This window comes from Choloepus didactylus, chromosome 5, assembly GCF_015220235.1.
Source record: "Choloepus didactylus isolate mChoDid1 chromosome 5, mChoDid1.pri, whole genome shotgun sequence".
Taxonomy (NCBI): Eukaryota; Metazoa; Chordata; class Mammalia; order Pilosa; family Megalonychidae; genus Choloepus; species Choloepus didactylus.
In genome coordinates, this window is record NC_051311.1 from 25904730 (window position 1) to 25928950 (window position 24221).

The window sequence follows — 24221 nt, forward strand, 5'->3', positions numbered from 1 at the left end:
GATTTCTTTATAAAAATACACTTTTCTTAGTGGGTTTCGTTTTCCTTAACTTATGTGATTTGAAATTATGTTTTCTTTATATTGTAGTGATGGTTTTGATGTTTCCATTTTACAGATGAATGGTCCTATATCTCAGAACTCTTCTGAGACAAATTCCATCCCAGCTTTAAGTCAGGTAATTCAGTTCTGAGATTGGTCATAGATTGTTTAATCACATCCAGCATGCCTGAGCTCACAGATATTTCCTTATAACAAATGTTTATTGTAAACAATTAGAACTGTAGATATTTCCCCCAAAAGGGAGGAGGGGATCCATTCCTCATCTCACCACATGGGGGCAGTACATGTTAATACTGTATGTATGTTGTGGCCTCCATGAGTGTACACGTCTTATGCATCTATTACCAATGTCAGTCAGTGTACCAAATGTTTTAATTTAATAACTAATATTTATCATACCAATTTTAATGGTTCACTGATAATCTATTATATATTTATGAGGCTTCCATTATGATATCCTGTGTTCTTTAAAGCACCCAAGTTAAATATTAAGCTTTTACTGAGACAGTTGGTTTCACAGTATAGCTGTGGTTAATGAAAGAATAAGGAAAGAGAGATGATTGGTTTTAGATCTTCCTTTTCACCATCTGAATGCATATGCATAGGTTAAGTGCATTTAGAGTTACTCCAATGCAGCCTTGTAATTTTCTAAATAATCTTAAAAATTCTGAAGTTCTAGTAAACCTTACCTTTTCCCCCAAGAAATTTTAAGCAGTTGGTGCTGTTAATCTTCTTTTTAAAAAAAGGTTGTTATTATTATTATTTTTTTTTAATTAGAGAAGTTGAAGTTTACAGAAAAGTCATGAAAAAAAATAATGTTCCCATATATCCCCTTATTATTGACACTTTGTTTGTGTGGTACCTTTGTTTCAATGCTGAAAGAATTTTAAAATGTTGCTGGTAACTGTATTCCATAGTATACATTAGATTTATTTTTTCCCTTTACCACCTCATTAACCCCTTGTAATAGTGTCATGTATTTGTTGTAATTCATGAAAGAACATCCTTATATTTGTACTATAACTACAATCTATCATCTACTCTTACAGTCTCATGTTTTATCTTCTAACATTCCTTCTAGTAACATACATGACCCAAAACTTCCCCTTTCAATCATTTACCAACATAATTCAGTGCTGTTAATTGCACTTTCAGTCATGTTGCTAGTATCACCTCTGTCCATTTAGAAACATTTACATTCAACCTAAATAGAAATTCTGCACAAAGTAAGCATCTGCTCCCCTGTCTTTACCTCCATTCTATATCCCCTGATAAACTATATTCTAGGTTCTGACTTTATGAGTTTGCTTATTATAATTAGTTCATATCAATGAGATCATGCTAATTGTCCTTTTGTATCTGGCTTATTTAATTCAACATAATGTCCTCAAGGTTCATCCATGTTGTCGCATACTACAGGACTTCAATCCTTTTTTACAGCTGAATAATATTCCATCATATTTATATACTATATTTTGTTTATCCATTCATCGGTTGATGGACACTTGGGTTGCATCCTTCTTTTGGCAGTTGTGAATAATGCTGCTATGAACATCAGTTTGCAAATGGCTGTTCATTTCCACTGGGTATATACCTAGCAGCGGGGTTACCAGATCATATGCCAGTTCTATACTTAGCTTCCTAAGGAACTGCCAAACTGCTTTCCACATTGGCTGCAACAGTTTATATACTCACCAGCAGTGAATGAGTGTTCCTGTTTCTTCACATCCTCTCCAATATTTGTAGTTTTCTGTATTTGTTTGTTTTTTTTAATAGTGGCCATTTTAGTAGGCATTTATATACTTGGTTAAATTTATTCCTCAATATTTTATTATCTTAGTTGATTTTTTTAATTTTTTTCTTGATTTCCTCCTCAGATTGCTCATTATTACCGTATAGAAACACAAATGATTTTCATGTGTTGATCTTATATCCTTCTACTTTCCTCAACTCATTTATTAGCTCTAGTAGCTTTGTTGTAGGTTTGTTGACTTTTTGTATATTTAAGATCATGTTATCTGCAATTAATGAAACTTCTACTTCTTTCTTTCTAATTTGGATGTCTTTTATTTGTTTCTCTTGCCTAATTTCTCTAGCTAGAACTTATAACATAATGTTGAGTAACAGTGGTGACGATGGGCATCCTAGTCCTGTTTAGATTTTAGAGGGAAAGTTTTCAGTCTTTCACCATTGCGTATGATGTTAGCTGTGGGTTTTTCACATATGCCCTTATCATGTTAAGGAAGTTTCCTTTTACTCCTGTCTTTTAAACTTTTTTTATCTGGAAAGGATGCTTGATTTTGTCAAATGCCTTTTCTGAAACAATTGAGATGATCATGTGGTTTTTCCCCATTGATTTGTTAACATTCTGTATTGTGTTAATTGAACCACCCTTGCATACCTTGCATACCTTGCATAAAGCCTACTTGATTATGGTGTATAATTCTTTTAATGTGCTGTTGGATTCTATTTGTTGAGGATTTTTGCATCTATATTCATTAGAGAAATTGGTCTGTAATTTTCTTTTCTTGTAGTATCTTTATCTGACTTTGGGATTAACATTAATTCTTCTTGGAATAATTTATGGAATTCACCTGTGTGGCCATCTGCTCCTGGGTTTTCCTTTATTGGGAGGTTTATGATGATTGATTCAATCTCTTTACTTGTAATCGGTCTGTTGAGGTCTTCTATTTTTTCTAGAGTTAGTGTAGGTTGTTCACGTGTTTCTAGAAATTTATCCATTTTTTCTAAGTTGTCTAATCTGTTGGTGTACAATTGTTCATAATATCCTTTTTATTTCTGTGGTGTCAGTGGTAATGTCCCCCCTCTCATTTCTGATTTTATTTATTTACATCTCTCCTTTTTTTGTCAGTAAACCTAAGGGTTTGTCCGTTTTATTGGTCCTCTGAAGAGTCGGCTTTTGTTTTTGTTAATTCTTTCTGTTGGTTTTTGTTCTTAATTTCGTCTCTTGCTGCTTAATCTTTGTTATTTCTTTACTTCGGCTTGCCTTGGGATTGTTCAGTCTTTTTTTTTTTTTTTTTTTTTTTTAATAGATGAGACTCTTCTTTTTCTAGTTCCTCCAGTTGTGCAGTTAGGTCTTTGATTTTAGCTCTGTCTTCTTTTTTAATGTTGGCATTTAGGGCTATAAATTTCCCCCTCAGCACTGCCTTCACTGCATCCCATAAGGTTTGATACGTTGTGTTCCATTTTCATTTGTCTCAAGATATTTAGTGATTTCTCTTGCAATTTTTTCTTTGACCCACTGATTGTTTAAAAGTGTGCTGTTTAACCTCCATTATTTGTGTATTTTGCATGTCTTTCTTCTTTTTAATTCAGTTTTATTGAGATATATTCATATACCATGCGTTCATCCATGGTGTAAAATCAGCTGGTCACAGCACCATCATATAGTTGTGCATTCATCACCCCAATAAATTTTTGAACCTTCTCCTTACTCCAAAAATAATAAAAATAAAAGTAAAAAAGAACACCTGAAGCATTCCATCCCCCCCCATCCCACCCTATTTTTCATTTAGTTTTTGTCCCCATTTTTCTACTCATCTGTCCATACAATGGATAAAGGGAGTGTGAGCCACAAGGTTTTCACAAGCACACAGTCACACCATGTAAGCTACATAGTTATGCAATCGTCTTCAAGAATCAAAGCTACTGGGTTGCACTTTGACAATTTCAGGTTTTTCCTTCTAGCTATTCCAATACACTAAAAACTAAAAAGGGATCTCTGTGTAGCGCCTAAGAATGTCCTCTTCCTGTTGTTGATTCCCAGCTTCATTCCATATGGTCTGAGAAAGTGCTTTGTGTAATCTCAATCTTTTTAAATTTATTGACACCTGTTTTGTGACCCAACATATGGTCTATCCTGGAGAATGATCCATGAGCACTTGAGAAGAATGTATATCCTGTTGTTTCAGAGTGCAATGTACCATATATGTCTGTTAGGTCTAGTTCATTTATTATATTGTTCAAGTTCTCTGTTTCCTTATTGATTCTCTATCTATTTGTTCTGTTGATGAGAGGGGTATATTGAAGTCTCAACTATTGTAGAGATGTCTGTTTCCCCATTCATTGTTGCCAGTGTTTGCCTTATGTATTTTGGGGCACCCGGGCTAGGTGCATAAATATTTATGATTATTTCTTTTTGGTGGATTGCCCCTTTTATTATTATATAGTGTCCTTTTTTCTTTTATAACAGTTTTGCATTTAAAGTCTATTTTGTCCAATATTAGTACAGCTACCCCAGTTTTGTTTTAATTCAATTTTATTGCAATATATTCACATACCATACAGTCATCCAAAGTGTACCATCAGTTGTTCATAGTACCATCATACAGTTTTGCATTCATCACTCCATTCCATTCTTTGAACATTTTCCTTGTACCAGAAAAAGTGAAAATAAGAATAAAAAATAAAAGTAAAGTAGAACACCCAGAACACCCTCCTCTCACCCTATTTTTGATTTAGTTTTTTGTCCCCATTTTTCTACTCATCCATCCATACACTGGATAAAGGGAGTGTGATCCATAAGGCTATCACAATCACACTGTCACCTCTTGTAAGCTATACAATCATCTTCAAGAGTCAGGGCTACTGGATTGCAGTTTGAAAGTTTCAGGTATTTACTTCTAGCTATTCCAGTGCATTAAAACCTAAAAAGGATTGTCTATATAGTGCATAAGAATGCCCACCAGAGTGACCTCTCGACTCTATTTGGAGTCTCTCAGCCACTGATATTTTATTTCTTTTCATTTTGCAACCCCCTTTTGGTCAAGAAGATATCCTCAATCCCACGATGCCAGGTTCAAATTCATCCCTGGGAGTCAGTATGGAGTCAGATTCCATGGTGCGGTGGGGCAATAAGTTCACCTGCTGAGTTGGCTTAGGTAGAGAGAGAGGGCCCCATCTGAGCAACAAAGATACTCAGGGGGAGACTCAGGCACAATTATAAGCAGGTTTAGCTTCTCCTTTGCAATGACGAGCTTCATAAGGGCAAGTCCCAAGATAGAGGGCCCATCACATCAAACCACCAGTCCTCAATGTTTATGAGAACATCAGCAACAATCCAGGTGAGGAATTCCAACACCTTTGCATTTTCCCCCAGCTCCTCAGGGAGGCCCTGCATATATATTTTTATTCTCTATCCAGATTACTTTGGGATGTGTCGCTATTTCACACTAGCTCATACAAACCTACTAGTCTCACTTCCTATTAAAAGTTTCGTGTAATTATGATATTTGAATCAACTGTGTGAGTTAAATACCCCAGTTTTTTTTTTGTTTGGTTGGTTATTTTTTTTGGATACTGTTGGTGTAATGTATCTTTGTTCAATCTTTCACTTCAAACTGTCTGTATCCTTGGGTTTAAGGTGAATCTCTTATGGATAGCATATAGATGGATCATACTTTTTAATCCATTTTGCTAGTCTGTGACTTTTGATTGGAGAATTTAATCCATTAACATTCATTGTTATTACTGCAAAGACAGTACTTAAGTGATTTTTTAAATTCCATTTTATTGAGATATATTCACATACCATACAGTCAGCCAAAGTGTAAAATCAGTTGTTCACAGTACCATAATATAGTTGTACATTCATCACCATAGTAATTTCTAGACATTTTCATTGTTCCAAAAAAAAGATAAAAATAAAAATATGAAAGAACACCCAAAACATTCCATTATTCCATCTCACTCTATTTTTCATTTAATTTTTGTCCCCATTTTTCTACTCATCTGTCTATACATTGGATAAAGGGAGTGTGAGCCACAAGGTTATCTCAATCACAAAGTCACACTGTGTAAGCTACATAGTTATACAGTTTTCTTAAAGAATCAAGGTTACTGGGTTGCAGTTCGACGGTTTTAGGTATTTCCTTCTAGCTATTCCAGTACACTGAGGACAAAAAGGGGTATCTATATAGCGCATAAGAATACCTTCCGGAGTGACCTCTCAACTCCATTTGAAGTCTCTCAGCCACTGAAACTTTGTTTCATTTTGCTTCCCCCTTTTGGTCGAGAAGATTTTCTCAATCCCACAATGCCGTGTCCAGGCTCATCCCCGGTAGTTATGTCCTGCATTGCCAGGTAGATTTATACTCCTGGGAGTCATGTCCTATGTAGGGACTTCAACTGTTTTATCCTTTGGTTTTTATTTGTCATATCTTATTTTTGTTTCTCTTTTTACCCTTTTGGTTACCCTTACTGATAATGTTCGTTTCTACACTTTCCTCCAAGTCTCTCTTTCCTGTCTTTTCCTTTTAGCCTGTAGAACTCCATTTATATTTCTTGTAGAGCTGGTCTCCTGTTGAAGAACTCTGTGTTACTGTTTATCTGTGAATATTTTAAACTCTCCCTCATTTTTGATGAACATTTTTGCCAGGTAAAGCATTCTTGGCCAGCAGATTTTCCTTTTCAGTACCTTAAATTTATCATTCCACCGCCTTCTCTCCTCCATGGTTTCTGATGAGAAATCAGCACTCATTCTTATTACTGGTTCCTTGTATGTGATGAATCACTTTTCTCCTGCTGCTTTCAGGGTTTTTTCTTTGGCATTGGACATTCTGATTTGTATGTGTCTCAGTGTAGGTCTATTAGGATTTATTCTATTTGGAGTACGTCATACTTCTTGGACATGTATATTTACGTCTTTCATATGAGTCGGGAATTTTTTGGCATTATTTCTTCAAATGTTCTTTATATCCCCTTTCCCCTCTCTTCTTCTGGTTCACCAGTTACACATGTTTGTTTGCTTCATGCTGTCGTTCAATTTCCTGAGACCCTGCTCAATATTTTCCATTTTTTTCACTGTCCTTCTGTGAAATTTTGATTGTCCTGTCGTCTAATTTGCTGACTCTTTGTTTTGCCTGTTCAGATCTGCTGTTGTATGCCTCTTGTGTATTTTTAATCTCTTCAAGTGTGCCTTTGAGTCCCATAAGTTCTGTTATTTTTCTATTCATGCTTTCAAATTCTTCTTTATTTTATCCAGTGTCATCTTAATATCCTTTTTTTTTTTTTTTTATCATCATTTTATTGAGATATATTCACATACCACGCAGTCATACAAAACAAATTGTACTTTCGATTGTTTACAGTACCGTTACATAGTTGTACATTCATCACCTAAATCAATCCCTGACAGCTTCATTAGCACACACACAAAAATAACAAGAATAATAATTAGAGTGAAAAAGAGCAATTGAAGTAAAAAAGAACACTAGGTACCTTTGTCTGTTTGTTTGCTTCCCCTACTTTTCTACACATCCATCCATAAACTAGACAAAGTGGAGTTTGGTCCTTATGGCATTCCCAATCCCACTGTCACCCCTCATAAGCTACATTTTTATACAACTGTCTTCGAGATTCATGGGTTCTGGGTTGTAGTTTAATAGTTTCAGGTATCCACCACCAGCTACCCCAATTCTTTAGAACCTAAAAAAGGTTGTCTAAAGTGTGCGTAAGAGTGCCCACCAGAGTGATCTCTCGGCTCGTTTTGGAGTCTCTCTGCCACTGAAGCTTATTTCATTTCCTTTCACATCCCCCTTTTGGTCAAGAAGATGTTCTCCATCCCACGATGCCGGGTCTACATTCCTCCCCGGGAGTCATATTCCACGTTGCCAGCGAGATTCACTTCCCTGGGTGTCTGATCCCACGTAGGGGGGAGGGCAGTGATTTCACCTTTCAAGTTGGCTTAGCCAGAGAGAGAGGGCCACATCTGAGCAACAAAGAGGCATTCAGGAGGAGACTCTTAGGCACAAATACAGGGAGGCCTAGCCTCTCCTTTGCAGCAACCGTCTTCCCAAGGGTAAAACTTATGGTAGAGGGCTCAACCCATCAAACCACCAGTCCCCTATGTCTGTGGTCATGTTAGCAACCATGGAGGTGGGGTAGGCGAATACCCCTGCATTCTCCACAGGCTCCTCAAGGGGGCACTACATCTTTTTTTTTTTTTTTCCTTGTTTGTCTTTTTTCTTTTTCTTTTTTTTTTTTTTTAACTTTCCCTTCTTTTTTCAAGTCAACTGTATGAAAAAAAAAAGTTAAAAAGAAAACAAACATACAATAAAAGAACATTTCAAAGAGACCATAGCAAGGGAGTAAGAAAAAGACAATTAACCTAAGATAACTGCTTAACTTCCAACATGTTCCTACTTTACCCCAAGAAAGTTACATAATAAAGCAACATTTCTGTGAACTTCTTCCTACTACATCCATCAGAAATTAACAGACCATAGTCATTTCTGGGCATCCCCAGAACGTTAAATAGCTTATCTGTTCTTCTTGGATTATTGTTCCCCCTTCCTTAATTGCTCTCTACTGCTAGTTCCCCTACATTCTACATTATAAACCATTTGTTTTACATTTTTCAAAGTTCACATTAGTGGTAGCATATAATATTTCTCTTTTTGTGCCTGGCTTATTTCGCTCAGCATTATGTCTTCAAGGTTCATCCATGTTGTCATATGTTTCACCAGATCGTTCCTTCTTACTGCCGCGTAGTATTCCATCGTGTGTATATACCACATTTTATTTATCCACTCATCTGTTGAAGGACATTTGGGTTGTTTCCATCTCTTGGCAATTGTGAATAATGCTGCTATGAACATTGGCGTGCAGATATCTGTTCGTGTCACTGCTTTCCGATCTTCTGGGTATTTACCGAGAAGTGCAATCGCTGGATCGAATGGTAGCTCTATATCTAGTTTTCTAAGGAACTGCCAGACTGACTTCCAGAGTGGCTGAACCATTATACAGTCCCACCAACAATGAATAAGAGTTCCAATTTCTCCACATCCCCTCCAGCATTTGTAGTTTCCTGTTTGTTTAATGGCAGCCATTCTAACCGGTGTTAGATGGTATCTCATTGTGGTCTTAATTTGCATCTCTCTAATAGCTAGTGAAGCTGAACATTTTTTCATGTGTTTCTTGGCCATTTGTATTTCCTCTTCAGAGAACTGTCTTTTCATATCTTTTGCCCATTTTATAATTGGGCTGTCTGTACTATTGTCATTGAGTTGTAGGATTTCTTTGTATATGCAAGATACCAGTCTTTTGTCAGATACATGGTTTCCAAAAATTTTTTCCCATTGAGTTGGCTGCCTCTTTACCTTTTTGAGAAATTCCTTTGAGGTGCAGAAACTTCTAAGCTTGAGGAGTTCCCATTTATCTATTTTCTCTTTTGTTGCTTGTGCTTTCGGTGTAAAGTCTAGGAAGTGGCCTCCTAATACAAGGTCTTGAAGATGTTTTCCTACATTATCTTCTAGGAGTTTTATGGTACTTTCTTTTATATTGAGATCTTTGGTCCATTTTGAGTTAATTTTTGTGTAGGGGGTGAGGTAGGGGTCCTCTTTCATTCTTTTGGATATGGATATCCAACTCTCCCAGCCCCATTTGTTGAAAAGACCATTATGGCTCAGTTCGGTGACTTTGGGGGCCTTATCAAAGATCAGTCGGCCATAGATCTGAGGGTCTATCTCTGAATTCTCAATTCGATTCCATTGATCTATATGTCTGTCTTTGTGCCAGTACCATGCTGTTTTGGCAACTGTGGCTTTATAATAGGCTTCAAAGTCAGGGAGTGTAAGTCCTCCCACTTCGTTTTTCTTTTTTAGAGTGTCTTTAGCAATTCGAGGCATCTTCCCTTTCCAAATAAATTTGATAACTAGCTTTTCCAAGTCTGCAAAGTAGGTTGTTGGAATTTTGATTGGGATTGCATTGAATCTGTAGATGAGTTTGGGTAGAATTGACATCTTAATGACATTTAGCCTTCCTATCCATGAACATGGAATATTTTTCCATCTTTTAAGGTCCCCTTCTATTTCTTTTAGTAGAGTTATGTAGTTTTCTTTGTATAGGTCTTTTACATCTTTGGTTAAGTTTATTCCTAGGTACTTGATTTTTTTAGTTGCTATTGAAAATGGTATCTTTTTCTTGAGTGTCTCTTCAGTTTGTTCATTTCTAGCATATAGAAACATTACTGACTTATGTGCATTAATCTTGTATCCCGCTACTTTGCTAAATTTGTTTATTAGCTCTAGTAGGTGTATCGTTGATTTCTCAGGGTTTTCTAGATATAAGATCATATCATCTGCAAACAATGACAGTTTTACTTCTTCTTTTCCAATTTGGATGCCTTTTATTTCTTTGTCTTGCCGGATTGCCCTGGCTAGCACTTCCAGCACAATGTTGAATAACAGTGGTGACAGCGGGCATCCTTGTCTTGTTCCTGATCTTAGAGGGAAGGCTTTCAGTCTCTCACCATTGAGTACTATGCTGGCTGTGGGTTTTTCATATATGCTCTTTATTATGTTGAGGAAGTTTCCTTCAATTCCTACCTTTTGAAGTGTTTTTATCAAAAAGGGATGTTGGATTTTGTCAAATGCTTTTTCAGCATCTATTGAGATGATCAATTGATTTTTCCCTTTCGAGTTTTTAATGTGTTGTAATACATTGATTGTTTTTCTTATGTTGAACCATCCTTGCATGCCTGGAATGAACCCCACTTGGTCATGGTGTATGATTTTTTTAATGTGTCTTTGGATTCGATTTGCAAGTATTTTGTTGAGGATTTTTGCATCTATATTCATTAGGGAGATTGGCCGGTAGTTTTCCGTTTTTGTAGCATCTTTGCCTGGTTTTGGTATTAGATTGATGTTAGCTTCATAAAATGAGTTAGGTAGTGTTCCATTTTTTTCAATGTTTTGAAAGAGTTTGAGTAAGATTGGTGTCAGTTCTTTCTGGAAAGTTTGGTAGAATTCCCCTGTGAAGCCATCTGGCCCTGGGCATTTATTTGTGGGAAGATTTTTGATGACTGATTGGATCTCTTTGCTTGTGATGGGTTGGTTGAGGTCTTCTATTTCTTCTCTGGTCAGTCTAGGTTGTTCATATGTTTCCAGGAAATTGTCCATTTCTTCTACATTATCCAGTTTGTTGCCATACAGTTGTTCATAATATCCTCTTATAATTTTTTTAATTTCTTCAGGATCTGCAGTTATGTCACCTTTTTCATTCATTATTTTGTTTATATGGGTCTTCTCTCTTTGATTTTGTCAGTCTAGCTAGGGGCTTGTCAATCTTGTTGATCTTCTCAAAGAACCAACTGTTGGTAATATTTATCCTTTCTATTGTTTTTTTGTTCTTTATGTCATTTATTTCTGCTTTAATCCTTGTTATTTCTTTTCTTGTACTTGGTTTAGGATTGGTTTGCTGTTCATTTTCTAGCTTCTTCAGTTGATCCATTAGTTCTTTGATTTTGGCTCTTTCTTCCTTTTTAATATATGCGTTTAGTGCTATAAATTTCCCCCTTAGCACTGCTTTTGCTGCATCCCATAGGTTTTGGTATGTTGTGTTCTCATTTTCATTCGTCTCTATATATTTAGCAATTTCTCTTTCTATTTCTTCTTTAACCCACTGATTGTTTAGGAGTGTGTTGTTTAACCTCCAGGTATTTGTGAATTTTCTAAGTCTCTGATGGTTATTGACTTCTAATTGTATTCCATTGTGGTCAGAGAATGTGCTTTGAATAATTTCAATCTTTTTAAATTTATTGAGGCTTGTTTTATGTCCCAGCATATGATCTATTCTGGAGAAAGTTCCGTGAGCACTAGAAAAGTATGTGTATCCTGGTGATTTGGGATGTAATGTCCTGTAGATGTCTGTTAAATCTAATTCATTTATCAGATTGTTTAGGTTTTCAATTTCCTTATTGGTGTTCTGTCTGGTTGATCTATCTATAGGAGAGAGTGATGTGTTGAAGTCTCCCACAATTATTGTGGAAACATCAATTGCTTCCTTTAGTTTTGCCAATGTTTCTCTCATGTATTTTGTGGCACCTTGATTGGGTGCATAGACATTTACGATTGTTATTTCTTCTTGCTGAATTGCCCCTTTTATTAGTATGTAGTGGCCTTCTTTGTCTCTCAAAACATCCCTGCATTTGAAGTCTATTTTATCTGAGATTAATATTGCTACACCTGCTTTCTTTTGGCTGTGGCTTGCATGAAATATTTTTTTCCATCCTTTCACTTTCAGTTTCTTTGTGTCCCTGTGTCTAAGATGAGTCTCTTGTATGCAACATATTGATAGTTCATTTTTTTTGATCCATTCTGCGAATCTATATCTTTTAATTGGGGAGTTTAATCCATTTACATTCAACGTTAAAACCGTGAAGGCATTTCTTGAATCGGCCATCTTATCCTTTGGATTATGTTTGCCATATTTTTCCCTCTCTCTATTAATATCCTTTATTGTACCCATACCGAATCTCTTTAGTACTGAACCTTTCTCCAAGTCTCTCTGTCCTGTCTTTGTTTCTCTGTCTGTAGGGCTCCCTTTAGTATCTCCAGTAGGGCAGGTCTCTTGTTAGCAAATTCTCTCAGCATTTCTTTGTCTGTGAAAAATTTAAGCTCTCCCTCAAATTTGAAGGAGAGCTTTGCTGGATAAAGTATTCTTGGCTGGAAATTCCTCTCACTCAGAATTTTAAATATATCGTGCCACTGCCTTCTCGCCTCCATGGTGGCTGCTGAGTAGTCACTACTTAGTCTTATGCTGTTTCCTTTGTATGTGGTGAATTGCTTTTCTCTTGCTGCTTTCAGAACTTGCTCCTTCTCTTCTATGTTTGACAGTGTGATCAGTATATGTCTCGGAGTGGGTTTTTTTGGATTTATTCTATTTGGAGTTCGCTGAGCATTTATGATTTGTGTATTTATGTTGTTTAGAAGATTTGGGAAGTTTTCCCCAACAATTTCTTTGAATACTCTTCCTAGACCTTTACCCTTTTCTTCCCCTTCTGGGACACCAATGAGTCTTATATTCGGACGTTTCATATTATCTATCATATCCCTGAGGTCCATTTCGAGTTTTTCAATTTTTTTCCCCATTCTTTCTTTTATGCTTTCATTTTCCATTCTGTCATCTTCCAGGTCACTGATTCGTTGTTCAACTTCCTCTAGTCTTGTACTATGAGTGTCCAGAATCTTTTTAATTTGGTCAATAGTTTCTTTAATTTCCATAAGATCATCCATTTTTTTATTTAGTCTTGCAATGTCTTCTTTATGCTCTTCTAGGGTCTTCTTGATTTCCTTCATATCCCGTACTAGGGTCTCATTGTTCATCTTTAGTTCTTTGAGTAGCTGCTCTAGGTGTGTCTCTTCTGGTCTTTTGATTTGGGTGCTTGGGCTTGGGTTATCCATATCGTCTGGTTTTTTCATATGCTTTATAATTTTCTGTTGTTTTTGGCCTCGTGGCATTTGCTGAACTTGATAGGGTTCTTTTAGGGTTTGTAGACTAGTTGAAGTCCTTATCTCTAATTTATCAGATCTACAGCTTCGTGGAGTAGACTTTCTCTAACTAACCAGCAGGTGGCGTCCACGAGCCACCTGTTCTCCACAAGCCAGATCTCCCCTGCTTAGCCTTTTTGGTGAGTGGGGGAGTGAGTCTTGTGGGGCCCAATTGGTGTACCAAGCTTGCGTGTGTAGTTGGTGTTGCCTGCCCTGTATGTGGGGCGTGTTTCTGGGCAGTCGGGGAGGGGGGGTGGCCCTAACAATCAAATCTCCCTGATGATCCTAGAGTTTTAAAGCTACTGCAATAGTCTAATCCTTCAGTTCAGTCCTGCCACAGTTTGTCTCTGCCACTGACCCACAAGTCTTTGGTATTGGCGTATGGCTCCTGAGACTTGCAAGTGGGCCCCTCTTCCAGGCTGTGCACCCCGGGTCCTCTGTTGAGGGATGACTGTGCTATGTCACAGGTGAGTGCCGTCCCCCCAGGGCAGTTCTGGGCTGCTGGGCTGTGTTGGGAGGCTCCCAGTCTGCTCAAATGATGGCTGAATGGGGCTCTGTTAATTCACACTGCTCCCCCTTCCCAGCTCTGGGACATTCAGCTGAGGTTGCAGGGAAGCCTAATGTCCACGCCCAGTTTTGTGGTGTGTGCCTGTTATTTGAAGCACTTCCGTCACACTGGGTTGTCTGGGGCAGCTCTGGGCTATGGGGCTGGTGATGGGCAGGAGTGTTTCCTGTCCACCAGGATGGTGGCTGTGAGCGGACACCCCCCTTTTCTTGGGAAGTTGTGTTGTTTAGTGAATTTTCTCAGCCACTGGATTATTGCCTTTTGTCTCAGAGCTCTCTTAGTTCTGCTCTTGACTTGACGTGCCCAAATTTCAATTCTTTGAAGCTTTCTGTATTGAGCTTCTTAGAGTAATTGTTTTAGAAAAAGCAAAAAGGATTTAAAAAAAAAAACAAAAAACGGCCCTCCTCAGAGATCTAATGGGTTATTGAAATGCTAATAGACAAAGCAACCAGGGCCATTAAGGAAAGGTGCACAGGGCAGAGAGATCAGCCTTGTTTCGGGATTTGCATATGCGCCTCAAGGCCTGATCTCCGCCCTTCCCCTTTCTGTGTTCACCAGAACTCCAAAAATCCTGTGCTTTTATTTTGGAGTTTTTCGTGTTGTTTTTTTTCTATGCCTGTCTCCTCTCTGCTGGGCTGGCTGCTCTCAGAGTCTCTGGTGTCTGGTCTCAGTCTATCTATGGTTGGAGTTTGAATCAGTAGAATGAGTTTCCGATAAGAGCAGCCACTGCAATTCTCCCTTCTCCTTCCTGGAGCTGACAGCCCCTCCTCCCCCGGGACTGAGCCTGGCAGGGAGGGGCGCGGGTCCCCTGGCCGCAAAAACTTACAGATTTCGCTGATCTCAGCAGTTCCACGTTTTCATGGGTGTTGTATGAAGTATGCCCAAAGACAGATTGCTCTGTGGTGTCCAGTCCACGCAGTTCTGGCTTTTTACCTACTTTCCTGGAGGAGTAACTAAAACATACAGCTCACCAGTCTGCCATCTTGCCCCGCCTCGGACTAGTTCTTTTTAAAAAAAATAAAATGAGGAAAACCGGGAGCGGCTGCAGATAAGGCAGTGAGAACCGCGCAGTGAAGCACTGCAGGAGCGGGCTGTAGCTAACACCTCGGTGTCTGGCGTGGCAGATAGCCCTCCCCACACCCACTGCTGATTGTCCCGGGGCCAGAAGGACAGAGGGGAGAGCCAAAAGAAGAAAGAAACTGCACCCCTTGTAGCCGGCTTCCCCACGTGCTGGCAACACTCCTGCCTGGGGCTGTACCCACAGCCCAGAGCCGCGCCAGGGAACCCAGACTGATGAGGAGTGTATCCGACGGCACAGCTAGTTGTCCCGGAGCTGGGAAGGCCCTTAATATCCTTTTATCTCTTTAGCCATATTTTCATTCATATCCTTGAACTGATTTAGGAGATTTGCTTGAACATCTTTGATTAGTTGTTCCAAATTCTGTGTCTCCTTTGAAGTTTTAATGTGTTCCTTTTGTCCATATGCTTCTGTTTCTTGGTATGTTTTGTAATTTTACGCTGATGTCTAGGCATCTGACTATTGTGATGATTTTACTGTGATGTTAATGTACTTTAGAATTTTAAAAATGAAAAACACCAAACTACCATATTTCTTTGTTGTTTTTACTATTATTTCTGTAGTAATTATGTATTCAATTTTGCATTGATTATTTTTAATGAATTTTATAATATTTTTAAGTCATAATTTTGTAATATTTCAGGTAATCCAAATTTGACATCCAAATATAATAGTGCTGGTGTTTTAAGAGAATAATTATACAAGGAAATAAATTAGAAGTCCCTTGAGTGTTGAAATCTTTGAAGTATTTGTTTTAGAACAAATCCCCCTCCTCACAATGATTGATTTAGGGTTCGATAATATTCAAATTACTTTAAAAACTTACTGCAGGGCTTGGAATTAAATATTTAGATTCTGTGGTTTTTGTTTTTTAATTGCTTTCAGGGATAACAATTTAGATAAGACCTGTGTAGTAAAAATTGTAAAACTTAATCTAGAATTCTGTTTTATTTGCAGCTGGAATAATAGCTTGCAAGTATGACTCCTGTTTTAGTTTCCTAGACTGCTTAAATCAGATAACGTGGAATGTGTTAGCTAAACAGTGGGAATTTATTAGCTTACAGTTTGAGGCTGTCACAGTGTCCAAATCAAGCCATCATCAAGGCAATGCTTTCATCCCAAAGACCAGCTGCTGCCAATCCTTGGTCCTCTGCCACATGGCAAGGTGGAGTCTGCTGGTCTCTTCCTTCTCTTCCTGGTTTCATTGGTGTTCAGCTTCTTGTTTCTGTGGCTTTCTCTCTCTGTGTCTCAATTTTATTGTCTTATAAAGGACTCCACTCTGGGCCACACTTTAACTGAAGTAACCGCATCCAAAGATCCCTACTTTCAATAGGTTTACACCCGTAGGAATGGATTCACTTTAAGAGTGTAACTTTCTGGGATACATACAGTTCTAAACAACCACAATTACCAACATGTGCTTTCTATGACAGTTGTAAGAAAGAGTTAATAGCCTATAAAAATACTACAATGTGAATTGGTAGACTTGGGCCAGGTAGTCAGTATCCCTGGTGACACTTGGGAAAATCAAATCCCTGACACTCAGTTTTGGAAAATGTGGATATAATATTTAACAACTTTGCAGGGTTGTATAAACTTTGGGTATTCATGGAATCATTAAATATTAGAGCTAGAAGGTACGTTAAGAGACAATTTGGACTCACAGCATATGTGCCCTTTGAAATTTTACGTACAATAATCTTAAGCATTCTTATAGGAAGAAAGTCTTGTTAGAGCATACACACGTTTATGTCGTTGTGATCAATATATATGTCATGTCATTTTTTTTCCCACTTAGCATGATTTCTTCTATATATTCCAATGTATTAGCCCTTTTTTCTTGCCATGTATTTTTTTTTGTGCTTCTTTAGTCATTTGAATTTTTCAGACATTTAAATTGTTTATCTTTTCCTGCTATTTCTGTTAGTGTAGCTATGCATATTTTTCTAACTAGCATTATTCATAGTCCATCTAAGGATGTAGACAGTAATATGACTCTTACTTTATAGGTTTCCAGGAAATTTGAATTGATCTAGTGACTGAGTATTGAAGCTCAGTAGTCTGTTTTTATAATTGGTGAGTGAGTACATATGGCAATCTGATTTAAGGAATCAGTTTCTTTAAGAGATCCAGAGTTGGATGCAATGTAAGTAGGCAGAGAATACTGTAAGTAAGGAGGAAATTCACCATTGTAATGCCAAAATAAATATATGAATAATTCAGTGGCAGGTTTGGATTTTAAGCAGTAAGTTAACTATTTTTGCATAGGATCATAATTTATCCTTTGGTAATATTAATAATATTCGTTATACAGATCTCACCCCCACTGAAACTTTTAACTATTTACAAGAGTAGCCAATCAATTAGCACCAAAAAGTAATCTTATTATATTATAGCCTAGTTATTAGATTGTAAGAATATGATTTTCCTTTTTAGAGTAACAAGAGAGTATTTTACAATGACTTTCACAGAGTTTGTTAACAAAGGTTTTCCTCATTAAATTGTAAACTTTAGGGTCTATGTTGTAGTCACTGTTCCAAAAACAACTTTATTGAGGTTCAGTTTGCATTCTGCAGAAGTCATCCATTTTAAGTGTATGATTCAAAGATTTTAATAAATTCACTGATTTGTGCAGCCATCACCACAAGGTAGTTTTAGACATTCCCATTCCCCACTAAGATCATGCCCCATGCCTTTACAGTTAATTCCTTTTCCCACCCACAGCCCTAGGCAAACACTAATCTACTTTCTTTCTCTAGAGATTTACCATTTCTGTATCCTGTTCTCTTTTTGTAGCTAGTGCAGTGCTTAAAATCTAGTAGGCAGTCAATATTTATTTATTGAATGAAATTTGAGTGTTCATTCAGCAAAGCCGAGCACTTGTGATAAAGATGATTGAGACAGTTTCTGTGCCAAGGTTTTACACAGATTAGCATGGAAGACAGCTATGTATACCAACTACACCTAATGCAACATGCAATTTGTATTGCAAAGTTTTCCTTGAACCTAGTAACATAGACCTTGAAGGATGGGAATATGACTTAGGAATAGGAAGCAATGAGATGAGTTAAGTCTATAGAAGAACTCTTAGTTAAGCAATGAGTTAAGTCTGTAGAAGAAGTACTCTTTAGAGTTTGTCCCTCAGCTATTTTGGTTGGAAAGTAGTTTTAAATGTTGTAACATTGGCCTAATAAAGGTCTAGTGGTTTTGAAATACATTATACTAATAGTAAGGTTTATGGTATCAAATTTATATTAATTGTTATAGATGGAAACAGGGATGAAACTCTGGGGTCTATCAGTATATCCAAAACTGGAATGAAACTTGGAAGGGGGGTGAGTAGAACTAGGAAGAACAAGAAAAGTGTGTTGGTTTAGAAATGGAGGGATTCTAGAATCTGGATGAGGGAAAGAATGACTAGAATTGCCAACTAAAATTGGTAGATCAGTATAAGTAAGTCATCAGTCATGATCTTAGCAAGAACAGTTTCAAGGGGATAATAAACGAGAGGCAGATTGCTGTTTAGTGGAGTAATAGGAGGTGTTTTGGTTTTTTTTTCTCCTTTTAATTAATACATTTAACATAGACCATAATAGTACTTCTAAGCTATTGGCTTTGAAAGTAAGAAGATAGGTAGTGTTCCGGTTTGCTAATGCTGCCGTTACACAAAATAAGAGAAATGGATTGGCTTCTATGAAGGGGATTTATTTGGCTACAAATTTACAATTCTACAGCCATAAAAGTGTCCAGACTAAGGCATTAGCAAGAGGATACCTTCACTGAAGAAAGGCTGATGGCGTCTGGAAAACCTCTGTTATAGCTGGGAAGGCACATGACTGGTGTCTGCTTATCCTTTGCTCCTAGGTTCTGGTTTCAAAATGGCTTTCTCCAAAATGTCTCTAGAGGGGTTCATCTCTCTTAGCTTCTCCAGAGCAAACTCTGGGCTAGCATCTCCAAACATCTAGCATCTCCAAGTGCATCAGTGTCAGCTCTTAGCTTCTTTCCAAAGTATTCCCTCAGCTGCTCTGAGCTCTTTCTGTCTGTGAGCTTTCTTATAAGACTCCATTGATGTAATTAAGACCCACCCAGAATGGAAATAATTTAATCAGAGTTCTCGTTCACAGTTGAGCGTGTCACATCTCCATTGAAACATTCAAAAGTTTCCACCCAAAAAGATTGGATTAAAGATCATGGCTTTTGTGGGTGGCATAATGTATATAAACCGGCACAGATAGCTGAAGGAGAAAAGAGTTTTGAGGGTGTTAAAGATGAAGTGATAATCATTCTGGCAGTGAGCCAGCAGGGCATATGGAACATGTTTTTCCTCTTGAGGAGGATATAACTACTGATGTTTAGCAACAATTTCGTTTGTTATAGTACATAAGTTCTTTATCTTACCTTTTGGGATCACATAACCCTTGAGAAATTCCCCAGAAAAATTTATATCCATAGGAAAAATTGCATCTCCAAAATTTTGTGGGCCCACTGAAGCCCATTTATAGACCTCTCAGGTGATAAAATCCTGTTATTCTAACCAGCATACTTTGCATCCAGGCTGCCTGATTATCCCTGAAAGGCTTCTCTGTTGGAGATACTAATTGTGTCTCAGAATGGTGTACTATTCTATTGATCTTGATGTATTTTACCATAAGTAAAAGGCATGTTTGAGAGAGGAGTATGAATGTGTGATTATGTTAGAGGGACAAGTAATATTAGATAGAAGTACCTCCCGGGAGGAAAGATGCTAAGTCATACTCAGCCTTTTCTAAAACATGATGTGAAGTTGAAAAGCTTAAATGGGAATTCTGACTCTTCTGCATCATAAAGTCTCTACATAAAATTCAGTAAAACATAACCTATGTCACAAAAAATTTTTTTAAAATTCTTGAAAGATAGTGTTATTGGAAAACTACACTTATTTATCAAATTATTACAAACCTTTGCCTTTTGGTTACATAACTTTGGATGAACATTTATTAACTAGCAATTCAAAGTAATTGTTACAAATCTACATCTTGCGTAAGAGTAGGCTAGCATTTAAAGTCAAACTGCAAGCAGAAAGCTTGAATTTATATGAAAATGTCCAACTACTGTATGAATTCTATAGGTGAGTGGTATCTGGTTGCTATGAATAAATTTTTTTGTCCTACAGATTATATCTTTCACTAGATTTTTATCTCCGTCCCAATCTCTTAAAAGGAAAGATTAGGACTTTTCTTAGGACACTGTGATTGTGATGGGAAATTTTATGTTGCATGTATGTTTCCACAATTACAAGAAAAAGAGACAGAGACAAAAGAGGCAATAACGGTTAAGTGCATTACATGTTCCTGGACTGGATCTAATAATGGAAGAGAAAATGCCCAAAAGACATACGAAAAAAATTAGAATATAGACTATAAGCTTATATCAATGTAATATTTCTTGAACTTGATAATGGTCCGTAAGGTGGTTATATAAGTGAATAGTCTTGTTCTTAGGGAATGTATTAGAAGTATTAGGTGTTCAAGGGGTGTGATATATACAGTCTGCTCTCAAATGTGTAGAAAACAGATGGATGGATAGAATGATACAGCAAATGTGGAAAAATGTTGAAAGTTGATGGATGTTGGTATTTGGGTAAGGTGTATGTTGGAGTTCTCTATGAGTTTTGTATTATTTTTGTAACTGTCATGTAAATTTGAAAGTATTTCAAAATTTAAAAGTTCAGCAAAAAAAAGACTCTGCATATATTTTCAAATAAAATCTCATCTAGTAAATTATCTTTTAAAAGTCAACTTTGTGTAGCACTACCCGTGCAAATAATTCTCCTGAGAGAAGACTCAAACATTTGGGTAGGAATGAAAGATGTGTTATAATCCTCTGCCTGGTGTCTGGCAAATTTCTTTAGGCATACAGAAGCTCTCTCTGTGTTTTTCTACCACTTTGAAAACACATTATGATCATAGAAATTATAAAACTATAACAAAAGTGTATCTTAAAATGAGGGAAATTTAGTAGATCAGATACATTAAGGAGTCTCATCAAAAGAACTATTAACTTGTTCAGTCGATCACAAAATCAAAATTTAAACACAATTACTCAAATGAACAGGCAATTTGTTTTCTTTGTTTAGACTGCTAATTCTAGCTTTTCTTTTCTTCCCATGAAGTTAGTGCCTTTAACCTGGGTTATTGCAGTAGCCTTCTCAATGGTCTCCTGCTTCCACTATTGCTTTTCTGCAGTATATTCTTAACAAGTGGCCAGAGGATTCCTTTGAAAACATTAAATCAGTCAGGACACTTCAGTTCTTTGTGCAAACCTCAGAGTAAATCCAGAGTCCTTACAGGATCCCACAGGGCCCTACAAAGACTGGCACCCTGTTCTCTCTCTGACCTCCTCCCCCATTGACACTTCCCCTTTGTCACTCTACTCTAGCCACAGTGGGCTCCTTGTTGATACTTGAACATTCCAGTAACACTTCCCCCTCAAGGCTTTTTGCCTTGTTTCTGTCATACCCTTTTTCCTCAGGAGTTTGCATGACTTGATCTCTTACCTTCCTTAGGTCTTGTGTGTTATCTCACCTTCTCCATGCATCTTATCCATATCAACCTTAAAATTACAGGCCCTCCCCACCTCTAATATGCCTTACTCCCCTTACCCAGCCTTTTAATTTTACCCTCTATGGCCCTTACCACCTTCTAACATTGTTAGGTATTTATTACATTTAATAGCTGTCTCCCAAAAACTAGAATGTAAGCTCCATCAAAGCTTGGGTTTTTATTTTGTTCATTGTTGTATCCCTCTGTCTCAGGGACACATTAGGTGCTCAATATTTGTTAAAATGAGTGAATATATTACATACAGTAGAAACCATAAGAGTTATAACTGCAGCAAACTTACCTGGTACTTACTACACACCATGCACCATTAACTTATATATTCCTATTGCCCTTATACCTATAACAGCCTGAAGGTAGTTATCCCCATTTTACAAATCAGGAAACTGAGGCACAAAGAGGCTTAAGTAATTTTCCCAAAATTGCTCTGCTAAAAAGTGGCAGAACCAGATTTGAACCCAGGCAATCTGGTTTCAGAGTCCAAACTTAAACTGTAATTCTTCTTTTTTTTGGTGCCTGTTATTTCATTTAAAAGAGAAGAGAAAAAAATTATAAAAACAAATACAGCTATTGTTGGACATTTGACAGCTGTTTGCATTGCTTCTCAGTGGCTGAAACTCATTTTGGGTAAAGCTGGAAGATTATAGATGGGACATAGCATGACTTGTGATTTAGAAAGATTATTTTGGCTGCAGTATATTACGTTAATGGATTGAAGGCGGCCAAGAATGGAAGCAAAGAAACCAAATAAAAGGCCATTGAATGATGAAGCTGAGAAATGATGATGGCCTGGACTAGGGATGAATGGAGTTCAAATTTATTTTGGAGGTACTAGATTCAACCACACTAACTTGTGGATTGGATGTGAGGGTGAGGGAAAGAAAAATAAAGGATGATTAAGCACTTTGATAGATGGTGATTTCATTTATTTTGAAATGGAAAAAACTGGAGAATGTAAAAGCTTGTGGAGGGAAAACTTACCTAGTAGAAATTAAAGCTAGGGGTAAAGTGGGCAGTTAAAGCTAGTGTGGAGCTCAGTTTGGAACTCAGAAGAGAGATGAGAGCTTGAGATGTAAATTTGAAACTAAATAAATAGATGGTTCACTTTATCATATAGAAAAGATTATTAAAACTATTGCATATATGACTTAAGGCTATAAAATTATGATGTATCTGAGTTAGCATTTAGAATAAAATCAACCCTAATACCTGCTTTTTAAAATAATGTTCTACCCATCTTAATGGTTTTACATCCTTCCAAGGACATTCTCCACTTGTAACCACTATCTTTATTGAGTCATCTCTTTCCTAACTTGTTTTACTTCCTATAGATTTGATTGAAATTTACTTAGGAAATTGTTTGCTATCTTGTTTTTTGTAAATATTTTTCAGATATTTTATCTTGGGAGTTTTAAGACCTATACAAAGGAGGAATTATGTAATATAGCACATTGAGATGACATGATAGTTGAGTTATCCATCCTACAATCTTATCTTTATATGCAGAATTTTTTTTCCTAAGGATTTTAATTCAGTGAATATTCTTTGGTGAAAATGCTTTTATAAAATTTGTCAGCTAAACTTCTTTGGAACCTAAAATCAAGTCTAATGCCTCTAATTTAGGAATTATCCTGGGAACCCAAATACCAGACTTTTACAGAATTTGACATAGTTGATCTCAAAGCATTTATAAGAGGCTGGCATAGTAGATCTCAAAGCATTTATAAGAAGCTTCCCAAGAGCAAAGGACTCAGGCTTGGCAGATGTACACATTGTGACTTGCCACCAGGATTTTCCCTTGTCTTCCTTAAAATTGACCATGAGACTTCAAACCTGGACATTTCATTTCCGTAAGGAATCATGTCCTGTAGCCAGTACAGATTTTATAGTAAGAGAAAACATGCACAGCCTAAAACCAAAATTAGCACATATTTATCTTCTTTTCTCATTTCTCGCTTCTGAGTTTCTGTGCACAAACGCTGTCTCAAGGCAGCTCTCTTACACACATTTCTCACGTAAATTTGCACATTAACCTACCACATAAATATTTTTTAAAATATTGTCAAAAAGAGTTGCTATATTAATGTTTACATTAAAATTTAATGAAGAGGGAGGCGGGGCAAGATGGCAGACTGGTGAGCTGTATGTTTTAGTTACTCCTCCAGGAAAGTAGGTAAAAAGCCAGGAACTGCGTGGACTGGACACCACAGAGCAATCTGTCTTTGGGCATACTTCATACAACACTCATGAAAACGTGGAACTGCTGAGATCAGCGAAATCTGTAAGTTTTTGCGGCCAGGGGACCCGCGCCCCTCCCTGCCAGGCTCAGTCCCGGGGGAGGAGGGGCTGTCAGCTCCAGGAAGGAGAAGGGAGAATTGCAGTGGCTGCTCTCATCGGAAACTCATTCTACTGATTCAAACTCCAACCATAGATAGACTGAGGCCAGACACCAGAGACTCTGAGAGCAGCCAGCCCAGCAGAGAGGAGACGGGCATAGAAGGAAAACAACACGAGAAGCTCCAAAGTAAAAGCAGAGGATTTTTGGAGTTCTGGTGAACACAGAAAGGGGAAGGGCGGAGATCAGGCCTTCAGGCGCATATGCAAATCCCGAAGCAAGGCTGATCTCTCTG

General features: G+C 37.3%; 1 protein-coding gene across 5 annotated transcripts in view; it reads left to right on the forward strand.

The window, feature by feature from the left end:
* Positions 1-24221, forward strand: part of LARP4B (La ribonucleoprotein 4B) — a 132120-nt gene that overhangs the window by 41859 nt on the left and 66040 nt on the right. For 3 of the 5 annotated variants that reach the window (XM_037835683.1, XM_037835687.1, XM_037835684.1), the window contains one exon: positions 116-175. The exons of 1 other annotated variant lie outside the window; for it this stretch is intronic. In XM_037835683.1, the coding sequence (XP_037691611.1) occupies positions 116-175 (60 nt within the window). Of the gene's footprint in view, positions 1-87; positions 176-24221 lie in introns of all 5 variants that reach the window. One more of the 5 variants, XM_037835686.1, reaches the window with a different exon arrangement.